Here is a 24660-nt window from a genome sequence, read left to right as displayed (position 1 = left end):
GCAGCTGCTGTGTTGTTCCCACGCTGAGGCAGCGAGTGATGCTCTCACACTGATCTTTCCCTGGGAGCGGGGCAGGCTACCTCATTCAGCTGAGCAGGGTTGTGATGAATGTAAATGCCTTCCTTATCCGCTATAGGCACTGGCAGTGTTGTAGCCCTGCGGGTCCCAGGACATTAGACTGACAAGGTGAGGGAGTTAATTATCTTTTACTGGACCAGTCTCTGCTGGTGAGAGAGACAAGCCTTGGCGTTACACAGAGGCCGAGCTCCGCAGGAGAGGAGCTCTGTGCAGCTCCAGCGCGGGTCCGGCTCACCAGCAGAAGTTGGTCGGAGAAAAGCCATCACCTCCCGCGCCTGGGGTCTCCCACACCAGCTGAGACGCCAGAGCGGCGTGTGGGGACGCGGCTGGGGGGAAGCCCTACCTGGGGCTCGGCTCACCGCAGGGACCGCGCTGCCTGCCTGCCTCCCACGACATGAACTAGCATTTCCCCAGGGGGGCTGTGCCCGCGGCGCACTGCGGGGGTGGGGGCAGGGCCTGCGGTCCCCCGTGGGGCTAGGGGAGGGAGGAGCGGTCCATGTGCGGGTGCGGGGGGGTCGGCGGGCGGAGGGAGGGGTTTGTGGTGCGGGCCCAGGCCGGCCCCCGCCGGGCGGCTCCAGTCCCGTCCCGTCCCGCGCCATGCTACGGCTGCTCAGCGCCTGCCTGCTGCTGCTCGGGGCGCGCCCGGCCGCGGGCCAGGAGCCTTCGGGCGCCGCCTGCGGGCCCTGCCTGCCGGCGCTGTGCCCGGCGCTGCCCGCGCGGGGCTGCGCGCTGGGCCGCGCGCGGGACGCCTGCGGCTGCTGCTGGCGCTGCGCGCGCGGCGAGGGCGAGCCGTGCGGGGCGGGCGCGCGCTGCGCCGCGGGGCTGGAGTGCGCCCCCCGCCCGGGCCGCGCCGGGCCGCCCGCCCTGTGCGTCTGCAAGAGCCGCTACCCCGTCTGCGGCAGCGACGGCGTCACCTACCCCAGCGCCTGCCGCCTGCGCGCCGCCGCCCTCAGCGCCCAGCGCCGCGGCCAGCGCGGGCCCAGCCTGCGCCGCAAGGGGGCCTGCGAGCAAGGTGCGGGCTGAGGTACCGGGGCGGGGGGCGCGGGGCGGGGTCATGGCGGGGGCACGGCAGGGGGCGCTGTGCGGGGTCATGGTGGGGGCGGGGGGCGCTGTGTGGGGTCACGGCAGGGGGCGCTGTGTGGGGTCACGGCAGGGGGCGCTGTGCAGGGTCATGGTGGGGGCACGGCAGGGGGCGCTGTGCGGGGTCATGGCAGGGGGCGCTGTGCGGGGTCATGGTGGGGGCGGGGGGCGCTGTGTGGGGTCACGGCAGAGGGTGCTGTGCGGGGTCATGGTGGGGGCACGGCAGGGGGCGCTGTGCGGGGTCATTGCGGGGGCAGGGGGCGCTGTGCGGGGTGTTAGCAGGGGGCGCGGGGCGGGGTCATGGTGGGGTCACGGCAGGGGGCGCTGTGCGGGGTCACGGCAGGGGGCGCTGTGCGGGGTCATGGTGGGGGCGGGGGGCGCTGTGTGGGGTCACGGCAGGGGGCGCTGTGCAGGGTCACGGCAGGGGGCGCTGTGCGGGGTCATGGTGGGGGCGGGGGGCGCTGTGTGGGGTCACGGCAGGGGGCGCTGTGTGGGGTCATTGTGGGGGCAGGGGGCGCTGTGTGGGGTCACGGCAGGGGGCGCTGTGCAGGGTCATGGTGGGGGCACGGCAGGGGGCGCTGTGCGGGGTCATGGCAGGGGGCGCTGTGCGGGGTCATGGTGGGGGCGGGGGGCGCTGTGTGGGGTCACGGCAGAGGGTGCTGTGCGGGGTCATGGTGGGGGCACGGCAGGGGGCGCTGTGCGGGGTCATTGCGGGGGCACGGCAGGGGGCGCTGTGCGGGGTCATTGCGGGGGCAGGGGGCGCTGTGCGGGGTGTTAGCAGGGGGCGCGGGGCGGGGTCATGGTGGGGTCACGGCAGGGGGCGCTGTGCGGGGTCACGGCAGGGGGCGCTGTGCGGGGTCATGGTGGGGGCGGGGGGCGCTGTGTGGGGTCACGGCAGGGGGCGCTGTGCGGGGTCATTGTGGGGGCAGGGGGCGCTGTGTGGGGTCACGGCAGAGGGTGCTGTGCGGGGTCATGGTGGGGGCATGGCAGGGGGCGCTGTGCGGGGTCATTGCGGGGGCAGGGGGCGCTGTGTGGGGGCACGGCAGGGGGCGCTGTGCGGGGTCATTGCGGGGGCAGGGGGCGCTGTGCGGGGTGTTAGCAGGGGGCGCGGGGCGGGGTCATGGTGGGGGCACGGCAGGGGGCGCTGTGCGGGGTCACGGCAGGGGGTGCAGTGCGGGGTCATGGTGGGGGCAGAGGGCACTGTGCGGGGTCATGGCAGGGGGCACTTTGCGGGATCATGGCGGGAGCAGGGGGCGCTCGGAGCTGAGTTGCCTGGGGGCAGGGGCTGCTGTGCGGGGTCATTGTGGGGGCAGGGGGCACTATGCGGGATCACGGCAGGGGGTGCTGTGCGGTGTCATGGTAGGGGCGCTGTGCAGGGTCATGGCAGGGGGCACTTTGCGGGGTCATGGTGGGAGCAGGGGACGCTGTGCGGGGTCACTAGGGGCTGAGTTGCATAGGGTCATGGAACGGGCATGGGACTGATGTTTGGGGCTACGAAGGGCTGAGTTTCTCAGTGGTTCCAGTGAGAGGAAGTTGCCCAGGGCATAAGGGGCTGCCAGGGATTGTGGACCAGCCTGGGGCAGAGAGATGCATATTCTGAGGAGACATATTCTGAACATCTCTAGCAAGCTTACTGAGCTGAAAAGCTCAGCTAGGATCCCATCTTTGGGCACCTGGTGTAGTGGTGAGCCTGGCTTGCACTGCAGGGCAAGTGTTATTGATGCATCAGTGCCAGGCCTTCCCAGGACATTTCCATCTTGGGATGGTTTTCAGTGCATATTCTTCAGGCATTAACTTAGTGCTGGATTTCTGGTTTTGTGTACATTAGTTAGATTAATGGTGGGAGAGATCCCAAAATCTTCTCAGACAAGATCTAAATCTAACACAGATGTATGCTGTGGCAAAATTAGAATACTCAATTCACCCCCATTGTATCTCCACCAGTAGTAGCCTAGACTGAGCTTAGGTGTTGTCTAAACCTGCCCAAACCCACCAGATACCTGCCTTCACCGTTGCTTCTGCTTTTACTACCAATGGCAGCACTGCCCAAGGGACCCTGTTTTTGCCAGTAGACAGACACTACTTGGAGTTGGATTAATGCCCTGTGCCCTCCCCTGGACGTCAGCGAATTTGTCCTATGATGGTGTACAACGGAATCTCTACATTGGAGATCTTGGGTGCACATAGGTGGTGGGCTAGGGGAACAGTAGTGGAGAGGGGAATTATTCATGAAAGTCCTAAACAGAGGAAGATGGGGATTCAAGTGTCCTGTATAACACCAGAGTCCAAGAGATTTCATTTCCCCTACACTCATTCCTGGGTATAAATTTTCATATCTCTTCCCCCACCCACACTTTACCAATCTGTATAGTAGTTATTTTTTTAAAATGAACCAACCATCAGTACAAACAATGGGATGCTGCTCCCCAAAGCAAGCTCAGTTTGGCGGGGTAAAGCAGCTTCTCTCCAGTTTCTTAGCAGGGTTTTGTTTTGTTTTCATTGTTTTTTCAGTAGCCTTCACGATTCCATCTGAGGACTGTTCTCAGTCCACAGATTCAGAGAAGAGTAAGCCATTCATTCTTTTTGTTACTGTACAGTACAGAATCTAATACAGTATCTTGATTGTCTGCTTCCTAACCTTTTGTACTAAAACTATTCTGTAGCACCTGGTATCAGGTGCAAATGGGAGGGACAAAGTTGCAGTTATTTAACTAGCTCATCTCCTTTCTGTTCCTTCTCCCCAACTAACTGTCAATGTAAACTAGATGAATTATTACCCTATTTTACAGCAGGATCTCCAGAAATCCCAAGAAGAATGCAAATAATCAAAATAAGTCAACTAAACGAACGCTACAAGTAGCATTTTTCTGAATTATTACAATGATTTTAAGTGGAAAGCTAATATCAGATCATTCATAGTTTAGTTACAAGCTTAGAAAAGAAAGCTAAAGCAATAAACCCTTTTTCAAGGGAATTTATTGCTTTTAAATGTGATATGTATTTAACTGGGTAATATAGTATCAACTGCAGAACATATCCTAATGTTGCTGATACATGTTTCAGAAGAATTTTTTTAGTTGGTTTGCTTAAGAAACCTGATGTTGATCATATATCAAGGATTTAATTATCCCAATCAAAATCCAAAGATCAGCAGGGAAAATTGAAAAAAAATCATGTTGTAGTATGAATTATGTACTCCGTGGATGTTGTCTAATTTCTCTTGGTAATTTCATGAAAACAAATTGTGTTGAGCACTTCAGTATACACAATTTAAAAAGGGAAAGTCATTCTGGAATCATAGTTACATATAGCAAGAGCCAAAAGGATAGTTGCAAATGTAGTTTGAAACAGTCTTATTCCACGTAACTTAAGAGCCGATTGTAGCATTGAAAACATCAGTTGATATTTCCTAAATTAGCATGCCTTATGGGTCTTATCCAAAGCCCATTGAAGTTGGTGCATGTCAGCACACTTTGGATCTGGTCCTATGTCAGCAATTTGAGGTATATTCTCGAATGCAGAAAGCTTTCGCCATATAACTTGTTAACAAGAAGGTAAAGCATTTTGCATGTTAGGGCCAACATTTTAAAAATATGACCTGTAATTTTGGGTGCTTACATTTTGGGATGTCCAACTTTACTTTTAGAAGGGCTGAGCACCCACTGGTGCACATTTTTTAAAATCATGCCCAAGGTGTGTAAAGCTAGTCTCTCAAAAATTGAAAATCTGGTTCATTGGGACACTAATTAAAAAGCAAAATGGACCTCAGACCACCTTAAGTGGGTTTTTAGAACACTATGAGACACATGGAATCTCCTGAATAGGGAGCAAGAAACATGGGAAAAGGCTTTCCATGTCACAGAAACACACACAGCCTCAGAAATGAAGCCACCGGAGCTTTTCATCAGCTGTTCTCTGTTGGGCTCTGGCTGACACGGAACCACCTAACCTGGCTTTTCATGCCTTGAGTGAATTCTCCCAACCACCTACCACCATCTGCTTCCCTGACCCCAACATTCCTACACCAGGTTTCACAAAAGCTGGGGCTTTCTTACACAGGGGCTTTCCAAATACCCAAGCTATTTAGATGCAGATGCTGTAGAAGGCTGTCAAAACCACAAACATTCTGTCCCAACTTGTTTGAATCAAAGCTTAAACAAGTGGGTTCATTTAACTGAAATTATTGTTTGCTTTGAGAGGCCTCAGGAACAGCTGCAGAAACTAAAGCCCTACGTAATTAATAAGATGGCTTTCCCACTAGCCACTGGAAGCATGTGCCAGTACTCTTAATATCCTCTTTCCCTTTACAGTGTTCCAAATCAGCAGTAATGTAATTATGTGCAGTGCTGAAGTTTTTGTTTGGAGAAAATGCTACCAAAAACATCTCTGCAGTAGTGCCATTGATAGGAATCCTAGCTTCTAAGCTGTCCTCAGGTTCTACAACCACTGGACTGTTTTTTGATAGGGAGGAATGGAGTGGCACACTGTTCAAGACACATCTCAAGGACAGATGTGAAACTCTAATATTTTGCTGGAAGGATGTTTTCATACCCAAAGTGCGTTAGGGTCATCATCCCCCGCCTCCTCCTCCTGCTTCCCACATTTCAAGCCAAGAACATCCTGTGAAACGGAATGTGCTTCTGGAGCTTCTGAAACTAAAAGAGAAGAGTAAAGCATGAGCACCATATGTTTATGCTATGTACTCTATATTACCTCTATAGCACTGTAAGTGGTACTTTACAAACTGTACAAAAAGACTAGATCCCTTTCCTTGAAGAGTTTACAGTCTAACCATATACACAGGGTACAGAACCTTAAGCCATCTCTTACAGGACCTGGCACACTTTCACTGTCCATCAGGCCTTTCAAAAGCACACTGCTAGACATACAGATCTCACTATGCTAGGGATTGCATTTCTCCTTTGGGAGAGGGCGGATGGGCTGCACTGCAGAGTAGGAGTTTGGGTGGCGCTGGCAAGTAATTCCCCAGACCTAGTACCAGCACAAGGGCAGCAGTTTATGCCACCTCTATTGGGGTTGTGGGGGTATGTGGCAGGGCAGGGGTAAACCCCTTTAAGGCCCAGCCAAAATGCTGGCTGCAGCCTGCTCTCTGGCCAAGAGACTAGGGGTAGAGACACAGGTATTCAGCAGGGAGCCCAGCTGCATGCCCTAATGAGGGCTGACTCAGAGGAACATGCTGAGCTAAGTACTGACAGCTGGGCTGAGGCATGAGAGGGCTATAAAAGTCCTAGGCAAACCTCAGTGAGGAGGCTAGCCTGGGAGGAGACAGGAAGGTAGTATCATCTCCTTTACAAAAGAAGGATGCCTCAAAAGCCAGGAAACCCTGGGGAGGGTCTGTGGGGGCACTAGCTGTTGGGGGATCTGGGAACTGCATGAACACTGTAAATACACAAAAAGAAAAGGAGTACTTGTGGCACCTTAGAGACTAATAAATTTATTTGAGCATAAGCTTTTGGGCGCTACAGCTCACTTCATTGGATGCATGCAGTGGAAAATACAGTGGGGAGATTTTATATACACAGAGAACATGAAACAATGGGTGTTACCATACACACTGTAACAAGAGTGATCAGGTAAGGTGAGCTATTACCAGTAGGGGGGAAAACCTTTTGTAGTGATAATCAAGGTGGGCCATTTCCAGCAGCTGACAAGAACAGTAGGGCGGGAAATAAACATGGGGAAATAGTTTTACTTTGTGTAATGACACATCCACTCCCAGTCTTTATTCAAGCCTAAGTTAACTGTATCCAGTTTGCAAATTAATTCCAATTCAGCAGTCTCTCATCGGAGTCTGTTTTTGAAGTTTTTTTCTTGAAGAATTGCTACTTTTAGGTCTGTAATCAAGTGACCAAAAACGACTGGTTTTTGAATGTTATAATTCTTGATGTCTGATGTGTCCATTTATTCTTTTACGTAGAGACTGTCCAGTTTGACCAATGTACATGGCAGAGGGGCATTGCTGGCACATGATGGCATATATCACATTGGTAGATGTGCAGGTGAACGAGCCTCTGATAGTGTGGCTGATGTGATTAGGCCCTATGATGGTGTCCCCTGAATAGATATGTGGACACAGTTGGCAACGGGCTTTGTTACAAGGGTAGGTTCTTGGGTTAGTATTTTTGTTGTGTGGTGTGTGGTTGCTGGTGAGTATTTGCTTCAGGTTGTGGGGCTGTCTGTAAGCAAGGACTGGCCTGTCTCCCAAGATCTGAGAGTGATGGGTTGTGCTTCAGGATAGGTTGTAGATCCTTGATGATGCGTTGGAGAGGTTTTAGTTGGGGGCTGAAGGTGATGGCTAGTGGCGTTCTGTTATTTTCTTTGTTGGGCCTGTCCTGTAGTAGGTGACTTCTGAGTACTCTTCTGGCTCTGTCAATTTGTTTCTTCACTTCAGCAGGGGGGTATTGTAGTTGTAAGAATGCTTGATAGAGATCTTGTAGGTGTTTGCCTCTGTCTGAGGGGTTGGAGCAAATGTGGTTGTATCGTAGAGCTTGACTGTAGACAATGGATCATGTGGTGTGGTCTGGCTGAAAGCTGGAGGCATGTAGGTAAGCATAGCGGTCAGTAGGTTTCTGATATAGGGTGGTGTTTGTGACCATCACTTATTAGCACTGTAGTGTCCAGGAAGTGGATCTCTTGTGTGGACTGGCCAAGGCTGAGGTTGACGGTGGGATGGAAATTGTTGAAATCATGGTGGAATTCCTCAGGGGCTTCTTTTCTATGATGACATCTTCATCATCTGGACCCAATGTAGCGCAAGTAGAGTAGGGGCATTAGAGGACGAGAGCTGAGGAAGTGTTGTTCTAAATCAGCCATAAAAATGTTGGCATACTGTGGGGCCATGCGGGTACCCATAGCAGTACCGCTGATTTGAAGGTATTTGATTCTCCCCAAATGTGAAATAGTTATGGGTGAGGACAAAGTCACAAAGTTCAGCCACCAGGTTTGCTGTGACATTATCGGGGATACTGTTCCTGACGGCTTGTAATCCATCTTTGTGTGGAATGTTGGTGTAGAGGGCTTCTACATCCATAGTGGCCAGGATGGTGTTTTCAGGAAGATCACCGATGGCTTGTAGTTTCCTCAGGAAGTCAGTGGTGTCTCGAAGATAGCTGGGAGTGTTGGTAGTGTAGGGCCTGAGGAGGGAGTCTACATAGCCAGACAATCCTGCTGTCAGGAATTGGAATTAATTTGCAAACTGGATACAATTAACTTAGGCTTGAATAAAGACTGGGAGTAGATGTGTCATTACACAAAGTAAAACTATTTCCTCATGTTTATTTCCCCCCCCCCCAGCCCCCCACTGTTCCTCACTCATTCTTGTCAATTGCTGGAAATGGCCCACCTTGATTATCACTACAAAAGGTCCCCTCTCCCCCGCTGGTAATAGCTCACCTTACGTGATCACTCTTGTTACAGTGTGTATGGTAACACGCATTGTTTCACGTTCTCTGTGTATATAAAATCTCCCCACTATATTTTCCACTGCATGCATCCGATGAAGTGAGCTGTAGCTCACGAAAGCTTATGCTCCAATAAATTTGTTAGTCTCTAAGGTGCCACAAGTACTCCCTTTCTTTTTGCGGATACAGACTACCACGGCTGCTATTCTGAAAACTGTAAATACAGACACTTGGGTGATCCAGCACAAGAAGGCATGGAAGATTCTTTATTATACCAGCCTAAACACAGGGCGCAGGTTCAAGAGGGAGAAAGCCTGCAGGGACCCTGTGACAGGGTACCTCAGGACTACCCTACCTTGCACCCCTGCTACAATGAACAGAACTACTGGGTGCTGTGTGGGGAAGGACAGACCTATTCTCCATGTAATGCCAAGGGGCTCCTATGCTGGGGGAGTTGACATGGAGCCTATGTGGCTGCTTGGTGGGTACAAAGGAGTCATAGGGCAACAGTGAAACTGGCTCTGGCAGTTGTGGAAGAACTTGCTGTTAACTTGGTTTAAGTGAATGGATTTGGAAGATGATGTTGAGATTACAGTTTTATCAGGCAGTTGCAGCAGGTGATTGTGCTCGGTTGTAAACTGTTTATATTCTCCTGCACTCACTCAGGATCTTAAACAAGAAATTCTAAGGCACCCAGAACTTTAAATGTGGTGGGTCTGTGAGGTTTGGATAGTCAGCCAGGGATTTCGAGAAAACGTTCCAGCTAAGCAACTTATATGGCCCCTATTGCCATATCCAAGTGTCTTATGAACATTAATGTACCGATCTTCACAATACCCCTGTTGTATTATTATCCCCATTTTACATATGGGGAAATGGAGGCATGGAGAGATTAAGGCCCAGATCCCCAATGGTATTTAGGTGCCTAACTATCACTGGGGCTCTGGGTGTAAATGACTTGTCCAAGAACACACAGGAAGCCTGTGGTAGAGCAGGGAATTGAACCTGGATCTCTCAAGTCAGTGCCCTAACTGCTGAGCCATGCTTTGTTTCCATTACACTTGGAGTATGCAGGATTTCACCCATCAGAGCTTGTTATTAGCTACGATCACCATGTTCTGTGAGGTCATATGGGAGCCCTATGGACCTCCAGTACTCTGCAGCCACATGAACTGTTTACTGTGCTTGGAGAAGGAGGAAAGGGGAGATTCATCTCTGGTCAGCATCAATTGAACATTTCTCATAAGGCTTTCCACAGCATCGTTCCTCCCCAGGATAGTGCCCAGTTTCTGGACTGTCAGTATGGGTATTGGGCACTTGAGAAAGATGCTGAGGGACTCCTCTGAACATGCTTGGGAAAGGGAGAAATTCACCCTGCTGCCAGGGGTCAGCATAGACTTGTACACCAATCATGTCCCACTTAATACCTCAAAAGAGGGCTGAATTGATGCCTAGGCCTTGTGTGGGGCTTCTGCACTGGGGTGAATGTCACCCAAAGTCCCTATAGCCTCCTGACATGGTTGACCACACATCAGTCACCCAGGGAGGAACTGAAGAAGGACCACAGCCTACAGGTAGTGGGGGAGCTGTTCATGCCAGCTATTGGCCTCTGATGTTGCTGAGGAGGTAAAGGCCAATAGCTGGCACAGACAGTGGAGCTGGCCAGTCTGCTGCAGGAGATAAAAGGACAAAGATGACCCTTAAGGAAGTGGCCCAAATTGGTACACATCCATGGCTGCTGTTATTAAATGGCTAGTTGTGCATGATCAGGCCAGTCAGCCTCACCTCAGTCCCTGGAAAAATCATGGAGCAGGTCCTCAAAGAATCAATCCTGAAGCACTTACATGAGAGGAAAGTGATCAGGAACAGTCAGCATGGATTCACCAAGGGAAGGTCATGCCTGACTAATCTAATCGCCTTTTATGATGAGATTACTGGTTCTGTGGATGAAGGGAAAGCAGTGGATGTATTGTTTCTTGACTTTAGCAAAGCTTTTGACACGGTCTCCCACAGTATTCTTGTCAGCAAGTTAAGGAAGTATGGGCTGGATGAATGCACTATAAGGTGGGTAGAAAGCTGGCTAGATTGTCGGGCTCAACGGGTAGTGATCAATGGCTCCATGTCTAGTTGGCAGCCGGTGTCAAGTGGAGTGCCCCAGGGGTCGGTCCTGGGGCCGGTTTTGTTCAATATCTTCATAAATGATCTGGAGGATGGTGTGGATTGCACTCTCAGCAAATTTGCGGATGATACTAAACTGGGAGGAGTGGTAGATACGCTGGAGGGGAGGGATAGGATACAGAAGGACCTAGACAAATTGGAGGATTGGGCCAAAAGAAATCTGATGAGGTTCAATAAGGATAAGTGCAGGGTCCTGCACTTAGGATGGAAGAATCCAATGCACCGCTACAGACTAGGGACCGAATGGCTAGGCAGCAGTTCTGCGGAAAAGGACCTAGGGGTGACAGTGGACGAGAAGCTGGATATGAGTCAGCAGTGTGCCCTTGTTGCCAAGAAGGCCAATGGCATTTTGGGATGTATAAGTAGGGGCATAGCGAGCAGATCGAGGGACGTGATCGTTCCCCTCTATTCGACACTGGTGAGGCCTCATCTGGAGTACTGTGTCCAGTTTTGGGCCCCACACTACAAGAAGGATGTGGATAAATTGGAGAGAGTCCAGCGAAGGGCAACAAAAATGATTAGGGGTCTAGAGCACATGACTTATGAGGAGAGGCTAAGGGAGCTGGGATTGTTTAGTCTGCAGAAGAGAAGAATGAGGGGGGATTTGATAGCTGCTTTCAACTACCTGAAAGGGGGTTCCAAAGAGGATGGCTCTAGACTGTTCTCAATGGTAGCAGATGACAGAACGAGGAGTAATGGTCTCAAGTTGCAATGGGGGAGGTTTAGATTGGATATTAGGAAAAACTTTTTCACTAAGAGGGTGGTGAAACACTGGAATGCGTTACCTAGGGAGGTGGTAGAATCTCCTTCCTTAGAGGTTTTTAAGGTCAGGCTTGACAAAGCCCTGGCTGGGATGATTTAACTGGGACTTGGTCCTGCTTCGAGCAGGGGGTTGGACTAGATGACCTTCTGGGGTCCCTTCCAACCCTGATATTCTATGATTCTATGATTCTATGATCTTTTAGCTTAAAAACTATGTCTGAGGATGGATCACTGAGCCTTACCTGTGCCTCTGCAGGAGCCTTTACATGGTTTTCATTTACATTGCAATAATGGGGACAGAACGAATGGCTGTTATTAGTCGTCATGGATGATGAGAGGAGAGTTTGTTGTCCATTCAACTGTGGTGCTGCGATAGCCATTCCTTGGTGCTTCCTCAGTAGGCTGACCTTTCTGCTGAAAGGATTGCTGGTCTCCCCCTGGAGGCAAGATGTGCATCTCTCCAAGGGTGTTTGTGATGGGCTTAAGCTCATGGCTGCCTGATATAGAGGCTTCTGGGAATGTTTCTCTAGCCCTCAGGTGCATTGGTGAGACTGGGGCTGTAGGTGGAATGTTCACAATGTTGCAATCATGACAGTGATTTTGAGATAATAAGAGGAGCAACAGAGAGGTGTGTCCTGTCCTGATAAGCCTGTAGAAATTATTCACATTTCTCTAAAGAAAGGAGACATGTAATCTTCCTGATTTAAAATATATATATTTGATGTTGATTCTTTTTCAAATGGCAGAGAGAAGACCAGATGTAATGGTGATTGGGGGTCACCAAAGGGCAAAATCTTTGCCTTTCCAATATCCCAGTATTCTTGTAAAGCTGGATGGGAGACCCTGTGCAGCTAAGGAACTAGGCCAGACACACTCCTTTTATGGTAAATTATTTGTATGACAACTTCTAAACCCTTCTAAGCACTTGTTGCTGTGTATATTTTCCACAGGAAGGAGTGGTGCAAAAGTTCAGGCATCTTCATTATGGCAGACTGAACACTATTGTGTCTCACTGCTTCTGCTTGTTTGTTCATTTACTGAAACGTTGTAGTCATGCCACATATTTCATAAAGCTGTCAGCATGTGAAAACTTTTTGGAAATCTCAGAGAGTAGCAGTCCAGAAAAACATGTTTACTACAAAAAGAACGAGAAGTACTTGTGGCACCTTAGAGACTAACAAATTTATTTGAACATATGCTTTTGTGGGCTAAAACCCACTTCATTGGATGCATGCAGTGGAAAATACAGTAGGAAAATATATATATACACAGAGAACATGAAAAAATGGGTGTTGCCATACCCACTATAACGAGAGTGATCACTTAAGGTGAGCTATTATCAGCAGGAGCCTTTCTGATAATAGCTCACCTTAACTGATCACTCTCATTATAGTGGGTATGGCAACACCTATTTTTTCATGTTCTCTGTGTATATCTATCTTCCTACTGTATTTTCCACTGCATCCGATGAAGTGGGTTTTAACCCATGAAAGCTTATGTTCAAATAAGTTTGTTAGTCTCTAAGGTGCCACAAGTACTCCTCGTTCTTTTTGCTGATACAGACTAACACGGCTACCACTCTGAAACATGTTTACTGCAGTAGATGTTGATTGATTTTATTTTTAAATGGAATTTGGGATTTATTTTTTCCTATTTTGTTTAAATCTGCATAGCATTTAAAAACTAAACTAGTGGCATTAGAGGAGGAAGTGTAGGCACAAGGGCAAGGGAAGGCAAAGGTGGAGATGTAAGCTGGGAAAAGCTCTGTAGAGCCATAAAGTGAGAAGGAAGAGTTTTAATCTGAGGTAGAGATAGAGGTGAAGGGACTGGAAGAGCAGCAGATGCAGTAGGAGACCCCTGTGTTGCTAAACACTCATTTAGAAAAAATGATACATTCTGAGCGAATGTCCACCTGCGTTGGGTAAAAACTAGGTCTTGCGGGGAGATGTGTGAGAGAAAGCGATGCCACCAGAGCAAGTGCCAGCAGTAGTCACTCAGGTGCCCATCTTCTGTTACCCCTGCCAGTGGGCAGGGCCAATAGAGTTTAAATAAAATACCCGCTGTGCACCATACTTAGCCTCCAGGATGAGGAAGCTCACCCTCATCTACTCTACTTCCACACCACACCCCATTTTTCCTCCGGCACTGGGGGAGGAGGAACTAACCATATGTGCTAATGGTGGCAGGATTCGGGACCCTGCTTGTATTTAACAGGGTTTGTGTTTTGTGCTCCCCAGTGGGCATTTAAAGGGCGTGTATTCCCGTCTGCTTGCCATACTGGTTGATGCAGGGTCAGCCTTTACTTTACTCAAAACAGCACAAGCGTGGTAAGAAGATTAAATTACTTCCCCAAACATGCCCAAGCAAATACTGTTTAAATTTCTTGCATCTTTGCCTTTGAATACTCCTTGTATGTGGAGATGCTGAGTACCCTTTATAACCACAGCAGAAGAAAATTTCACAAATGCACTTCCATTTTTGCTACATGGCTGGATCTTTTTTGTGATAAAGATCAATTTACACAATAGAATCTATCAGAATATTCAGTGCTTGAAGTGCGTGGGCAATGCCACTTGAATACTTAGGCAGGATTTCACAAGAGATTATTTGCAGACCTGGTAAAATAGCTTGGAAACAAAGATCTTATTATTGAGAGGGTTACATAAGATTTAACATGCAAAACAGTTTTTAAGATGCACATATTTTCACTGTGGATTTATTTCTAAGGGAATAAAAGTTCATTAAAATGCTAGTTGACAAAGTTGACAAAATACATGCCCAGTTGAGCTTTCCATATTCATCGGTGTTGTGTGTATTGCAGCTATAACTGAAGCTTTTGCTTACAGTGAGATACTCTCCAACAACTGGGGAGGACTTTGACATTTCTTACTTCTTGGACAACAAAAGGAAAGCATCAACACTTGAGTCTGTATAATTTTCCCTGACCTTGTACTTGGGATTATGTCTCTGTGTTGCTTGTTTTCTAAAATGCTGTAATCTGAGGTTTGTAGTGCAACAATGTCCAGTAGTTGTCTGATGAGTTGTAGTCTTTGTGCTAAAGTACCTACGTTGTGTAGAAAATGTATTTCCAGAGAGACTGAAGTTTCCTGTTTTTAAGTCAAATGAAACTGGAAATGTTTGTGAGGAACAAGAATGTCCCTCAAAGACATGGCAGAATTGAAGTCCACGCACAGCTGTGTGACAGAACCCCACTAGGTATTAATGCTAATGACAGCCCAGTGAGTCATCATTCACAAAGATAATCTAAAATCACTCACTAGCCTAGCCATCCAGGATTCAACACTGCTCTTGCTTCATCAGAATAACGCTTTGTGTGCCATGCTTCAAAGTCACTCGCTGCTTGGCTGAATAGAATAGCATAGCCAGAGCTGTGTTTGCTGTCGCTGCACTCTGAGACATCTTGCAATTGATACTGTGATATCCCTATGCTGTGTCTCTCCTCTTCTCCATGCTTCTGCTGTCTCCCTGCTATTCCAATCTGTGCGTGGTAGCAGCCGTAGACTGAAACTGTGATGGGGCAGAAGTGCAAACATCCAATGAAGGACCAGTTCCGTGGGAGTTTTCTCATTTATTTTAATAGGTGCAGGATCATGCCCTAATTCCTGCTCTCTAATATACAGTAAGAATATACTGTCATACCACTGCATAGTATTAGTCCTCCCCAGCCATGAGCACATTTTGGGGCAAAATAAATGCTCGCCTCCGCCCCATGCTTTGAAATTACATGAACTAGGCAGGCAGCAGTAATTCCTTCTTATCAATGCACTTGGGGTCAGGTAACACTGAGTTAGGCTGGTATAACACGCAGTGAGACAGAGCAGAGTCCAGTTCCCAGCTAATAAACAGTCAGAAAACACTAATAGCTTTTACTCTTTTTCATAATTTCTCTTATGGAGCTGTTTTCACTCTGAGATGGATGGCACCATGCAAACATACTTGCTATCAAAAAGGTGGGCCCTTCTCTCTTTCCCATCAGATACCATGACAGCTCTTCCATTGGTTATTTCAGGGGTTCTCAAACTTCATCACACCGTGACTCCCTTCTGACAACAAAAATTACTGTACAACCCCAGGAGGGAGGACCAAAGCCTTAGCCTGCCCAAGCCCTGCCCCCAGGTGTGTGGGGGGAGAAGAGGGGGCGCTAAAGTCAAAGCTCAAGGGCTTTAGTCCCAGGCAAGGGGCCTGTAATCTGAGCCCCAGTGCCCAGGGTTGAAGCCCTCGGGCTTCAGCTTTGGCCCCAATGGTGGGGCTTGGGCTTTGGACCCAGGCCCCGGCAAGTCTAAGCCAGTCCGGACGACCCCATTAAAATGGGGTCACGACCCACAGTTTGAGAACTGCTGGGTTGTTTCATTGAAACGGGGACTAACCATCCCTAGCCGCCAGTAAATCATTGCTCAGGGAGGGCCAAAGCCTGATTGCATCAGTCACACCAGGAGTCCTCTTAAAGTCAGTGGGACCACACAAACCTTTGGTGCTTTGTGGGGAGTTGCAAGACATTTGCGCTCTGTATAAAGGAGTTGCCTCAATCTGTGCCATGTACATTGACCCTGACATTATGGGCCATTTTTCCAAAGGGGCTCAGCAGCTCCCTTTGAGTAGAATGGGAGCTGAACTTTTATGACAATCTGACGCCGGTTGTGGGGGCTGAGTACTTCTGATATTCTGGTCTTGTGCTATAAAAGCCAAGCAAACAACTAATTAATGAGATTGTGATAGGAATAAAGTGTGAGGTTTTGGACTTGAGCAGGGAAGGGAAGGCATTTTTTTCATTATATGTCTTTAATTATATTTAAAACTCTTTCTCCCAAAGACAGAAGAGCTAGTAAAACTAAGCACTGACTTTTTAAAATAAATCTGGAGTAACACACACCAACTCTTTTCAGTCATCAGAAGAAATATGCTGTTTTGCCATTAATGAACATGTGCAGTTTTCTAATAAACTATGAATACTGTGGAGAAAGATAAAAAGGATAACATCTCAGGGGTTCATTTGGTTACAGAGAGACTTTTTACCAATTTATGCTTGCCAAACACCCAGCTAGAAATATGTAATCCTTTGGGACCTCTGCTCTTGTCATCCTTTAAAACATTTTTATCAAGTAATGTGCCCTTTTTGACTCAAAGCACAATAATCGTTTGCATTCAGAATGTGAGTGCTGCAATTTCAGAGGACTTGCTCATGATGAGAAGCAAAACTAGAGCATTATGCTGATAAATTCAGTTCTCCATTCCTATGATTTTGGACTAATGAAAATACCAGGTAACCACGTCAGTATGAGTGTACAGTGCTAACACAATGTCCTTGGGCCCCATCTGAGCCCTTTAATAAGTCCTGAATTCCACCCTAGCTGGCTAGCAGATAGAAGGTGTACCTGTGCTTCCAAAAAGCATTAAATAGCAGGGAGCTTTTTAAAATCTCTCCACATCTTTCTTCTGAAAGACAACAGTGTCTGAGCCCCTGTGCTGCTGCTCCCATTGAGGTTATTTCTTGTCTCTGGGAGCTCCCAGGGCTCAGCCCCTCACAGCAGATGCACAGCACCTTGCAGGATTCAGCCCAGAAACTGAATAACTAAGAAGGATGTGACTAATAAAGAAAATGACTTCAGAGCTATTGCATTTTGTCACTTGTAAATATTTAAACAGAGGTTGCATTTATTTTTCTTTATGAAGGGGAAATATGTAGGGCCTGTGAAGGGGACACAGTTCAATAATATAGCTAAACAGCTGTTTCCGTCTCATACAGGGTTTGATTCTGATCTGGCTGGCTGTGGTTTTACAGCTGTGCAGCCTGAACAGAATCACACCTGATTTATGTCAGTGAGATGAGAATCAGGGCTCCTACATGTAGATTATCCATACATAGAAAAGCAAACTTCTTTCTTCTGTAGAAAACATGCCTTTCCTGGGGTAAGAGAACAGACAGAATGGTTTCTTCAAGTATGTTAGCAACAAGAAGGTCAAGGAAAGTGTGGGCCTCTTACTGAATGAGGAAGGCAACCTACTGACAGAGGATGTGGAAAAAGCTAATGTACTCAATGCTTTTTTTGCCTCTCTCTTCATGAACAAGGTCAGCTCCCACACTACTGCACCGGGCAGCACAGTGATGATAAACTCATGGTGATCGCAGGAGGTCCTGGATGACTGGAAAAAGGCTAATGTAGTGCCCATCTTTAAAAAAGGGAAGAAGGAGGATCCAGGGAACTACAGGCCAGTCAGCCTCACTTCAGTCCCTGGAAAAATCATGGAGCAGGTCCTCAAGGAATCAATTCTGAAGCACTTAGAGGAGAGGAAAGTGATCAGGAACAGTCAGCATGGATTCACCAAGGGCAAGTCATGCCTGACTAACCTAATTACCTTCTATGACTAGATAACTGGCTCTGTGGATGAGGGGAAAGCAATGGATGTGTTATTCCAGGACTTTAGCAAAGCTTTTGATACGGTCTCCCACAGTATTCTTGCCAGCAAGTTAAAAAAGTATGGGCTGGATGAATGTACTATAAACTGGATAGAAAGCTGGCTAGATTATTGGGCTCAACGGATAGTGATCAATGCCTCCATGTCTAGTTGGAAGCCGGTATCAAGCGGAGTGCCCCAAGGGTCAGTCCTGAGGCCGGTTTTGTTCAATATCTTCATTAGCGATCTGGAGGATGGTGTGGATTGCACCCTCAGCAAGTTTGCAGATGACACTAAACTGGGAGGAGTGGTAGATACGCTGGAAGGTAAGGATAGTATACAGAGGGCCCTAGACAAATTAGAGGATTGGGCCAAAAGAAATCTGATGAGGTTAAGCAAGGACAAGTGCAGAATCCTGCATTTAAGATGGAAGAATCCCATGCACCGCTACAATCTAGGGACCGAGCGGCTCGGCAGCAGTTCTGCAGAAAAGGACCTAGGGGTTACAGTGGATGAGAAGCTGGATATGAGTCAACAGTCTGCCCTTGTTGCCAAGAAGGCTAATGGTATTTTGGGCTGTATAAGTAGGAGCATTGCAAGCAGATTGAGGGATGTGATCAATCCCCTCTATTCGGCATTGGTGAGGCCTCATCTGGAGTACTGTGTCCAGTTTTGGGCCCCACACTGCAAGAAGGATGTGGAAAAATTGGAAAGAGTCCATGGAAAAATTGGAAAGAGTCCAGCGAAGAGCAACAAAAATGATTAGGGGGCTGGAGCACATGATCTATGAGGAGAGGCTGAGGGAACTGGGATTATTTAGTCTGCAGAAGAGAAGAATGAGGGGGGATTTGATAGCTGCTTTCAACTACCTGAAAGAGGGTTTCAAAGAGGATGGATCTAGACTGTTCTCAGTGGTAGCAGATAACAGAACAAGGAGGAATGGTCTCAAGTTGCAGTGAGGGAGGTTTAGGTTGGATATTAGGAAAAACTTTTTCACTAGGAGGGTGGTGAAGTTCTGGAATGCGTTACCTAGGGAGGTGGTAGAATCTCCTTCCTTAGAGGTTTTTAAGGTCAGGCTTGACAAAGCCCTGGCTGGGATGATTTAGTTGGGGGTTGGTCCTGCTTTGAGCAGGGGGTTGGACTAGATGACCTCCTGAGGTCCCTTCCAACCCTGATACTCTATGATTTAATGTGAGGATTAAAATCAAGTAGGTCATGGGTAAATAAAAGCAGCCTACATTCTGAGCTAAAGGAAGCATTCTGCTGTGCTTTCTCAAGGCATGAAAGTTGTGCTTTGCTATTCCAGGTAGATACAGGCTAAGGGAGCTGCAGAGGAAGTATGACCTGCCCCTGCAGTAAAGATTATATGCTTTTGGCACTTTGCATCCTCAGGCCATGCCTACACAGGAAATCTTGGTGTTGCAGTGTCCTAGCATGCTTGTGACACCATGCATCCGCACACAACTGCTTCCCCATACTCCTCATCACTGGAATTCTGTTTGCTCTGAGCAAGGCTAATCATTGTTATCCATACCAGGACAGAACTGGTGTAGACAGCAAGGAGGAGGTAGGTTTCTGCAGTACAGGGTCTCATGGGATGAAGGGACTAGTGGAGATCTTTGGAAGTCCTCGCAGGAATAGAGTACCATTGCTGTTGGGCAGGAGGTCATTCATTCATGTAGCACAGCCGTCCTCCCCTCAAAGCCCTGCACACCTCTTCCCCTAGGCATCTAGGCTTTCGTTATTTCCTGATCCTCATGTCACTCCTTCAAATCTTCCTGCCTCACTTCTCCATATTTTTCCTTCATATTCTCCCAGGAGCCCCAGGGAAATAGGGAGGGAGGCTTGGGATTTACCAGCCATCTCAAGTACTAGCTAGAGGTTGATGCTAAAGATGGATTCCCCAAACAGATTCCAGGGACAGCACCCTACCAAGAATCCCAGCACCATCCTCTCTCTCAGCAGTTCAAGGAGGGTGTGGCTGGGTTCTCTCCTGCTGTTGCCCCCCTACTTTTCATAGTGGTCTTTGGCTAGTAGGTTTGTTTTGGGGGTCGATGGAGGTAAACAAGGGGGAGAGAGTGATGGGGTAAGTTAGGTAATAGAGAACAATGTGAGAGAGAAGCGGCAGGGAGAATGGGGAGAAGAAAGGAGACCATATAGGGGAAGAGGTAGAGAACGCAGAGAGGGAAAAGAATGGGAGATACAAGGAGGTGAAGGGAGAAAGAGAGCATGGAGAAAACAGACACTGATGGCAACTCTGGGAAAGGTGCACCATGATCTATTAAAGGAAAGAAAAATGTAGTGTGAAACCAGGATGGGGAAAGAAGCTCTAACAAAAGCAAGAAGTGCAGTAAGTTACTTCTACACAGTACATTGGCTAGACCAGTGGTTCTCAACCCACAGGCTGCTTGCGGCCCAATCAGTGTACAGCTGTGGCCCATGTGACATCCTCAGGGCCATACATGTAGTATATATGTTTTGGATGCAGCCCACATAACACATAGATGTGTGAACTCTTTGGCCCAGTTCATAGTCCTGGGGGCAGGCTGGTTTCTTTTATGTTTGTGTGTTCAATGCTGAGCTCACAGCCAGACCTTAATAAATGCATGCACTGGTTAGCAGGGGATCTTGGCTCACTGGGCTAATGTTAAAATGAACTATATACCATGGGATTGAAACTCCCTTCAATGCCTAGCCCCTTCACTCCAGTCAGCCTTTTTTTTTTCTCTTTTGCTGGTACAAAGTGCTTCACTTCCACATTTCTTAGTGCTAGCTCTGGAATGAAACAAAGATAAACTTTTCAAGTTCCTGTAGGTCAGTTTAAAGATAAATAAGAGCTACATAAATATATAATTGCTGGAGCATTCCATCTGAATTTAGCCATAGACAATGCTATGCTAAGGATTTTTTTTTTAATCCACTCCTGTGCAAAGCACAAGCTGAGATTCCTAGGGAAGGTCCCTATGGAATGTAGGCTTTTGTTCATCACTACAGCACCTGCTAGTGTTCTCTTGGCATGTCTGTGCTAAATTCCAGCATTGATTAATCTTTAAAACTCTAGATGGCTTTGTTCTTATTGGACTGAATCTTGCAAGAGGCTCTCATTCCGGATGCATGCTCTTTTAATTAAAAAAAAATTACTTTAGTCATTTTTCCCAATTCTAGACGATTAAAAATACAGTAGTTTTTTCCCATGTTAGGACTGTTCTTTTTCACCTCCTAGCTAAAAAGAAAAGATTAGGGCCTGATCCTGAGTGTATTGGGGTAAGGGGGCCTGAATGCCCCAAAGCCTGCTGCTTCACAGTCTCAGATCTTTACTTTTCAAAAAATATTAGGAAGGGACATGAGACAGTATTCTACCTATGTGTACAGATCTCCTATGGTTATTAACTAGAGCTCTACTGATGGAGCAAAGGTGGAGATTGTAAGCTCCTTGGGGCTGGGACCAATGTTCCCTCTAATTTTTGACAGGCCATGTGCGCAAAAAATTTCTTCTGTACAAATTTTTGTGCTTCTGTGCAAATTTTTGTGCGTGCGGTGTTTTGCCATGTGTGCGGGGTTTAGGATCTGTGCATGCGCACAGCTTAGAGGGAACAGTGGCTGGGACTGTCATTTTGTTCTGTGTATGTACAGCACCTGGCACAGTGGGGTCCTGGCCCATGACTAGGACTCCTAGGCACTATCGCCATACACATATTAATAAAAACAGTGCTTCAGTGGACTATTTGGTGTTGAGCATGTGGCGTAAACAGTGTAGATGGAAACTCTTTAACCTTTTCTCCTGATAAGCATAAGTTGTCCATGTTTCCCCACCATACATGAGAATGCTGAGGACGCAAGCTTGGAACACTAGCATTTTGGTCTTGATGGTAAGCTTTGAGTTGTTCCATGCTCTGAGTTAGTCTGCTAAATGTGGGGGCAGCCTTTCCAGTGAGAGATTGGTGGTCAATGTAGAACCTAAATAACTGAACTTTTGGACTACTTCTAGCTGGTTTGCATTTAAGGTGATTGAAAACAACCGTTTTCTTAATGCTGATGGTGAGAGCAATGCCTGACAAGCACTTGAAAGGCGGTCCATAAGTTCTTGTAGTAGATCTTCATCATGGGCTATGAGGGCAGCAGCGTCAGCGAATAGAAGTTCCCTGATGAGAACCTTTTTGATTTTGGTCTTTGACTTAAGTCGTGACAGGCTGAAGAGTTTCCCATCTGATCTTGTGCGGAGATAACTCCATCTTTCATGTCCTTAAATGCATAGTTCAAGAGTACCAAGAAGAAGATTCTAGAGAGTGTAGGGGCAAGAACACATCCTTGCTTCACTACGCTTTTCATCTCAAAGCTGTCCGAAGTGGACCCGTCAAACTGGACAGTTGCTCTCATGTTGTTGTGAAATGAATGTGTAAGACTTAACAGGGTTGGTGGGCATTGAGTCTTTTCTAGTATTGCAAATAGACCTGCTCTGCTGATTGTGTCGAATGCTTTGGTTAGGTCCACAAAGGTGATGTACAATGGTCAGTTTTGCTGTCTGCACTTTTCTTTTTTCAACACCAAATGACAAGATAAAGTCACCAATGCAGAGGTTCTTCAAAGGGCAAATTTACCAAGTGTGACAGCCCTGCTCAAGCAAAGACAACTGTGCTGGCTGGGCCATCTGAGTAGGTGGAAGATGGATGCATACTCAAGGACATGCTATTCAGAGAGCTATCAGAGGGAACAAGAACAACAGGATGTCCCAAGTTTCACTATAAAGACACACACAAGCGAGATATGAAGGAATTTGGAATTGATCCTGACCAATGGGAAATCTTGGCAAATGATTGTAACAAGTGGCACCATTGTCTCCATCAGGGTATCAAATTCCATGACAGGAGCTGGCTTCTACAGCCTGAAGAGAAAAGAGCCTGTAGGAAGCAAGGAGCTCCCAACCAGGATATGTACATTTTCAATAACTGCTAAAGATCATGCAAATCTCAGATTGGACTATTCAGTCATATGAGACATTGCAAACCATCTACATCATAGGCTGCAGTTCCCACCGTCTCTCGTAGATGAAAGGATGCCAATAACTCAGGGACTCATTTTGGGGAGGACCAGTTTCAGTTTCAGTTTATTAATGCAGAGTCTCATTAATAGCAGGGAGGGACACATGCTCCTCTTTGATGTTTGGCATGTATCAAAACATGACAAAAATCCTTGTGCATTACCTCCCATTGGGAATTGAGCCTAGGTGATCTGATGCCATAGTGAGAAACATATAATAAATACCAATACACAGATGATGGGTAGGTTAGCATAATGCTTAAAAAAAGGGAAGTGGTCTGTCGAAAGGTGAGAAATCATGGGGGGTGGGAGTCCCCCAGGGAAGCTGCTGGGTGCTTGGTGCTTCAGAAAATCAGTCTACTTCTTTAGCTACTTAAATATGGACTTAGGTGCCCAACTTTAGGCTCCAGTTTTTGAAAATCTTGACCCTCATGGGCACACAAATTAGCATAGGCAGCTAGCCAGATATCTAGCTGGCCATATGTATACAAATAGAATTGATTTGTGTGCACACTTCCAGTATTCACATGCAGAAATTAGGCACATATACTTGCTCATGTATGCCTAAATTTAAAAGTTTGACCCACATGTCAAATCATACTGCTCCCCACCTGTTCTATGAAGCCCTCCCCCCCCCACCCCCGTGTGTCTCTTTGGTAGTTTTGCTTATTTATTCTTCCATGCCCAGTTGCAATTATGACTCATTTTTTGTTATACATACCTGCATGAAGAATCTGAACTCTGGTGCTGGCTGGATACATAGGACCTTAAATCCATTTTTCCACAGAGGGGCATTATTCTGGTTTCATTTATTTACATTTACATTCATTGTCTTCTGGATATATGAAGTAATTTTTTTTTTCTTTATAACATTTTCAAGCACATGTTGCTGTATTACTTTAGTAACAGCTTGAAGCTCTGATTTAATATCGTGCAACATGGGCTGTCGTGTTCTATCAAACAGCCTTGAAATGTCTATTTGTAAATTATCACCGAGTTTTCAGACCTTCAGTGGATTATGATTTTGCTCCAAACATTGTTTCAAATGCTAAAATCATGCAGATACACATTTGCTGGTCTATTGCGTTGTGTTTTTCCACTGGTTTTTTTTTAAATTCTTATTTCACCTTAAAGGCATTCAGTTATTTTTGCAGTGTTTTGGTTCATTGACACTTGGTACACTTACAGTTTTTATGGTTACTTTGCTCAAATCTTATTAGAGAAGCTGTTTAATATATTACTTGGCTGTTCAGAGTTTGGTATGTTTCTAGTTCACTTGTCAGCATGATGACTCCGAGAGCCCAGAGAAATGGCCATTCTTTAGTGCACGCAGAGTGCTTATGGACCTCGACTAACAAAATGCCATGTTATTTGTAACATTTTTTCTCAAAATCTGAATAAAAAATGGTTATTATGGAATGAAAAACAACTCTAGTTTACTTCAGCTAATTCCCCCAGTGCTTTGTTATTGCCATCCCTGGGAAGACTGTGCTGTGTTCAAGAATTTCTCTAATCCTTTGTTGGGCAAAAGGTTGTCTGAGACTCCTGCCTAATCATAGATTATTGAGCAATGATTCTAATCAGGATGGACTTCTGAAACCATGCTCACTTTACCATGAATAAATGCGCTCAGATCTCATGCCTTGCTTCCACGTTTTCAACCCTGAAATTGCAGGCTTCCCAAATTCTT

The 24660-nt window shown here is 47.1% G+C and overlaps 1 protein-coding gene across 1 annotated transcript in view; it reads left to right on the top strand.

Moving 5' to 3' along the window:
* The first annotated feature begins 633 nt into the window (after positions 1-633).
* Positions 634-24660, top strand: part of IGFBP7 (insulin like growth factor binding protein 7) — a 68484-nt gene continuing 44457 nt past the window's right edge. The window contains exons 1-2 of the mRNA XM_043545162.1: positions 634-1090; positions 12266-12403. Of these exons, the coding sequence (XP_043401097.1) occupies positions 676-1090; positions 12266-12403 (553 nt within the window). The 5' untranslated portion in view covers positions 634-675. The remainder of the gene's footprint in view (positions 1091-12265; positions 12404-24660) is intronic.

Source organism: Chelonia mydas, chromosome 4 (genome assembly GCF_015237465.2).
Source record: "Chelonia mydas isolate rCheMyd1 chromosome 4, rCheMyd1.pri.v2, whole genome shotgun sequence".
NCBI lineage: Eukaryota > Metazoa > Chordata > Testudines > Cheloniidae > Chelonia > Chelonia mydas.
This window is presented reverse-complemented; position numbering and strand designations above follow the sequence as displayed.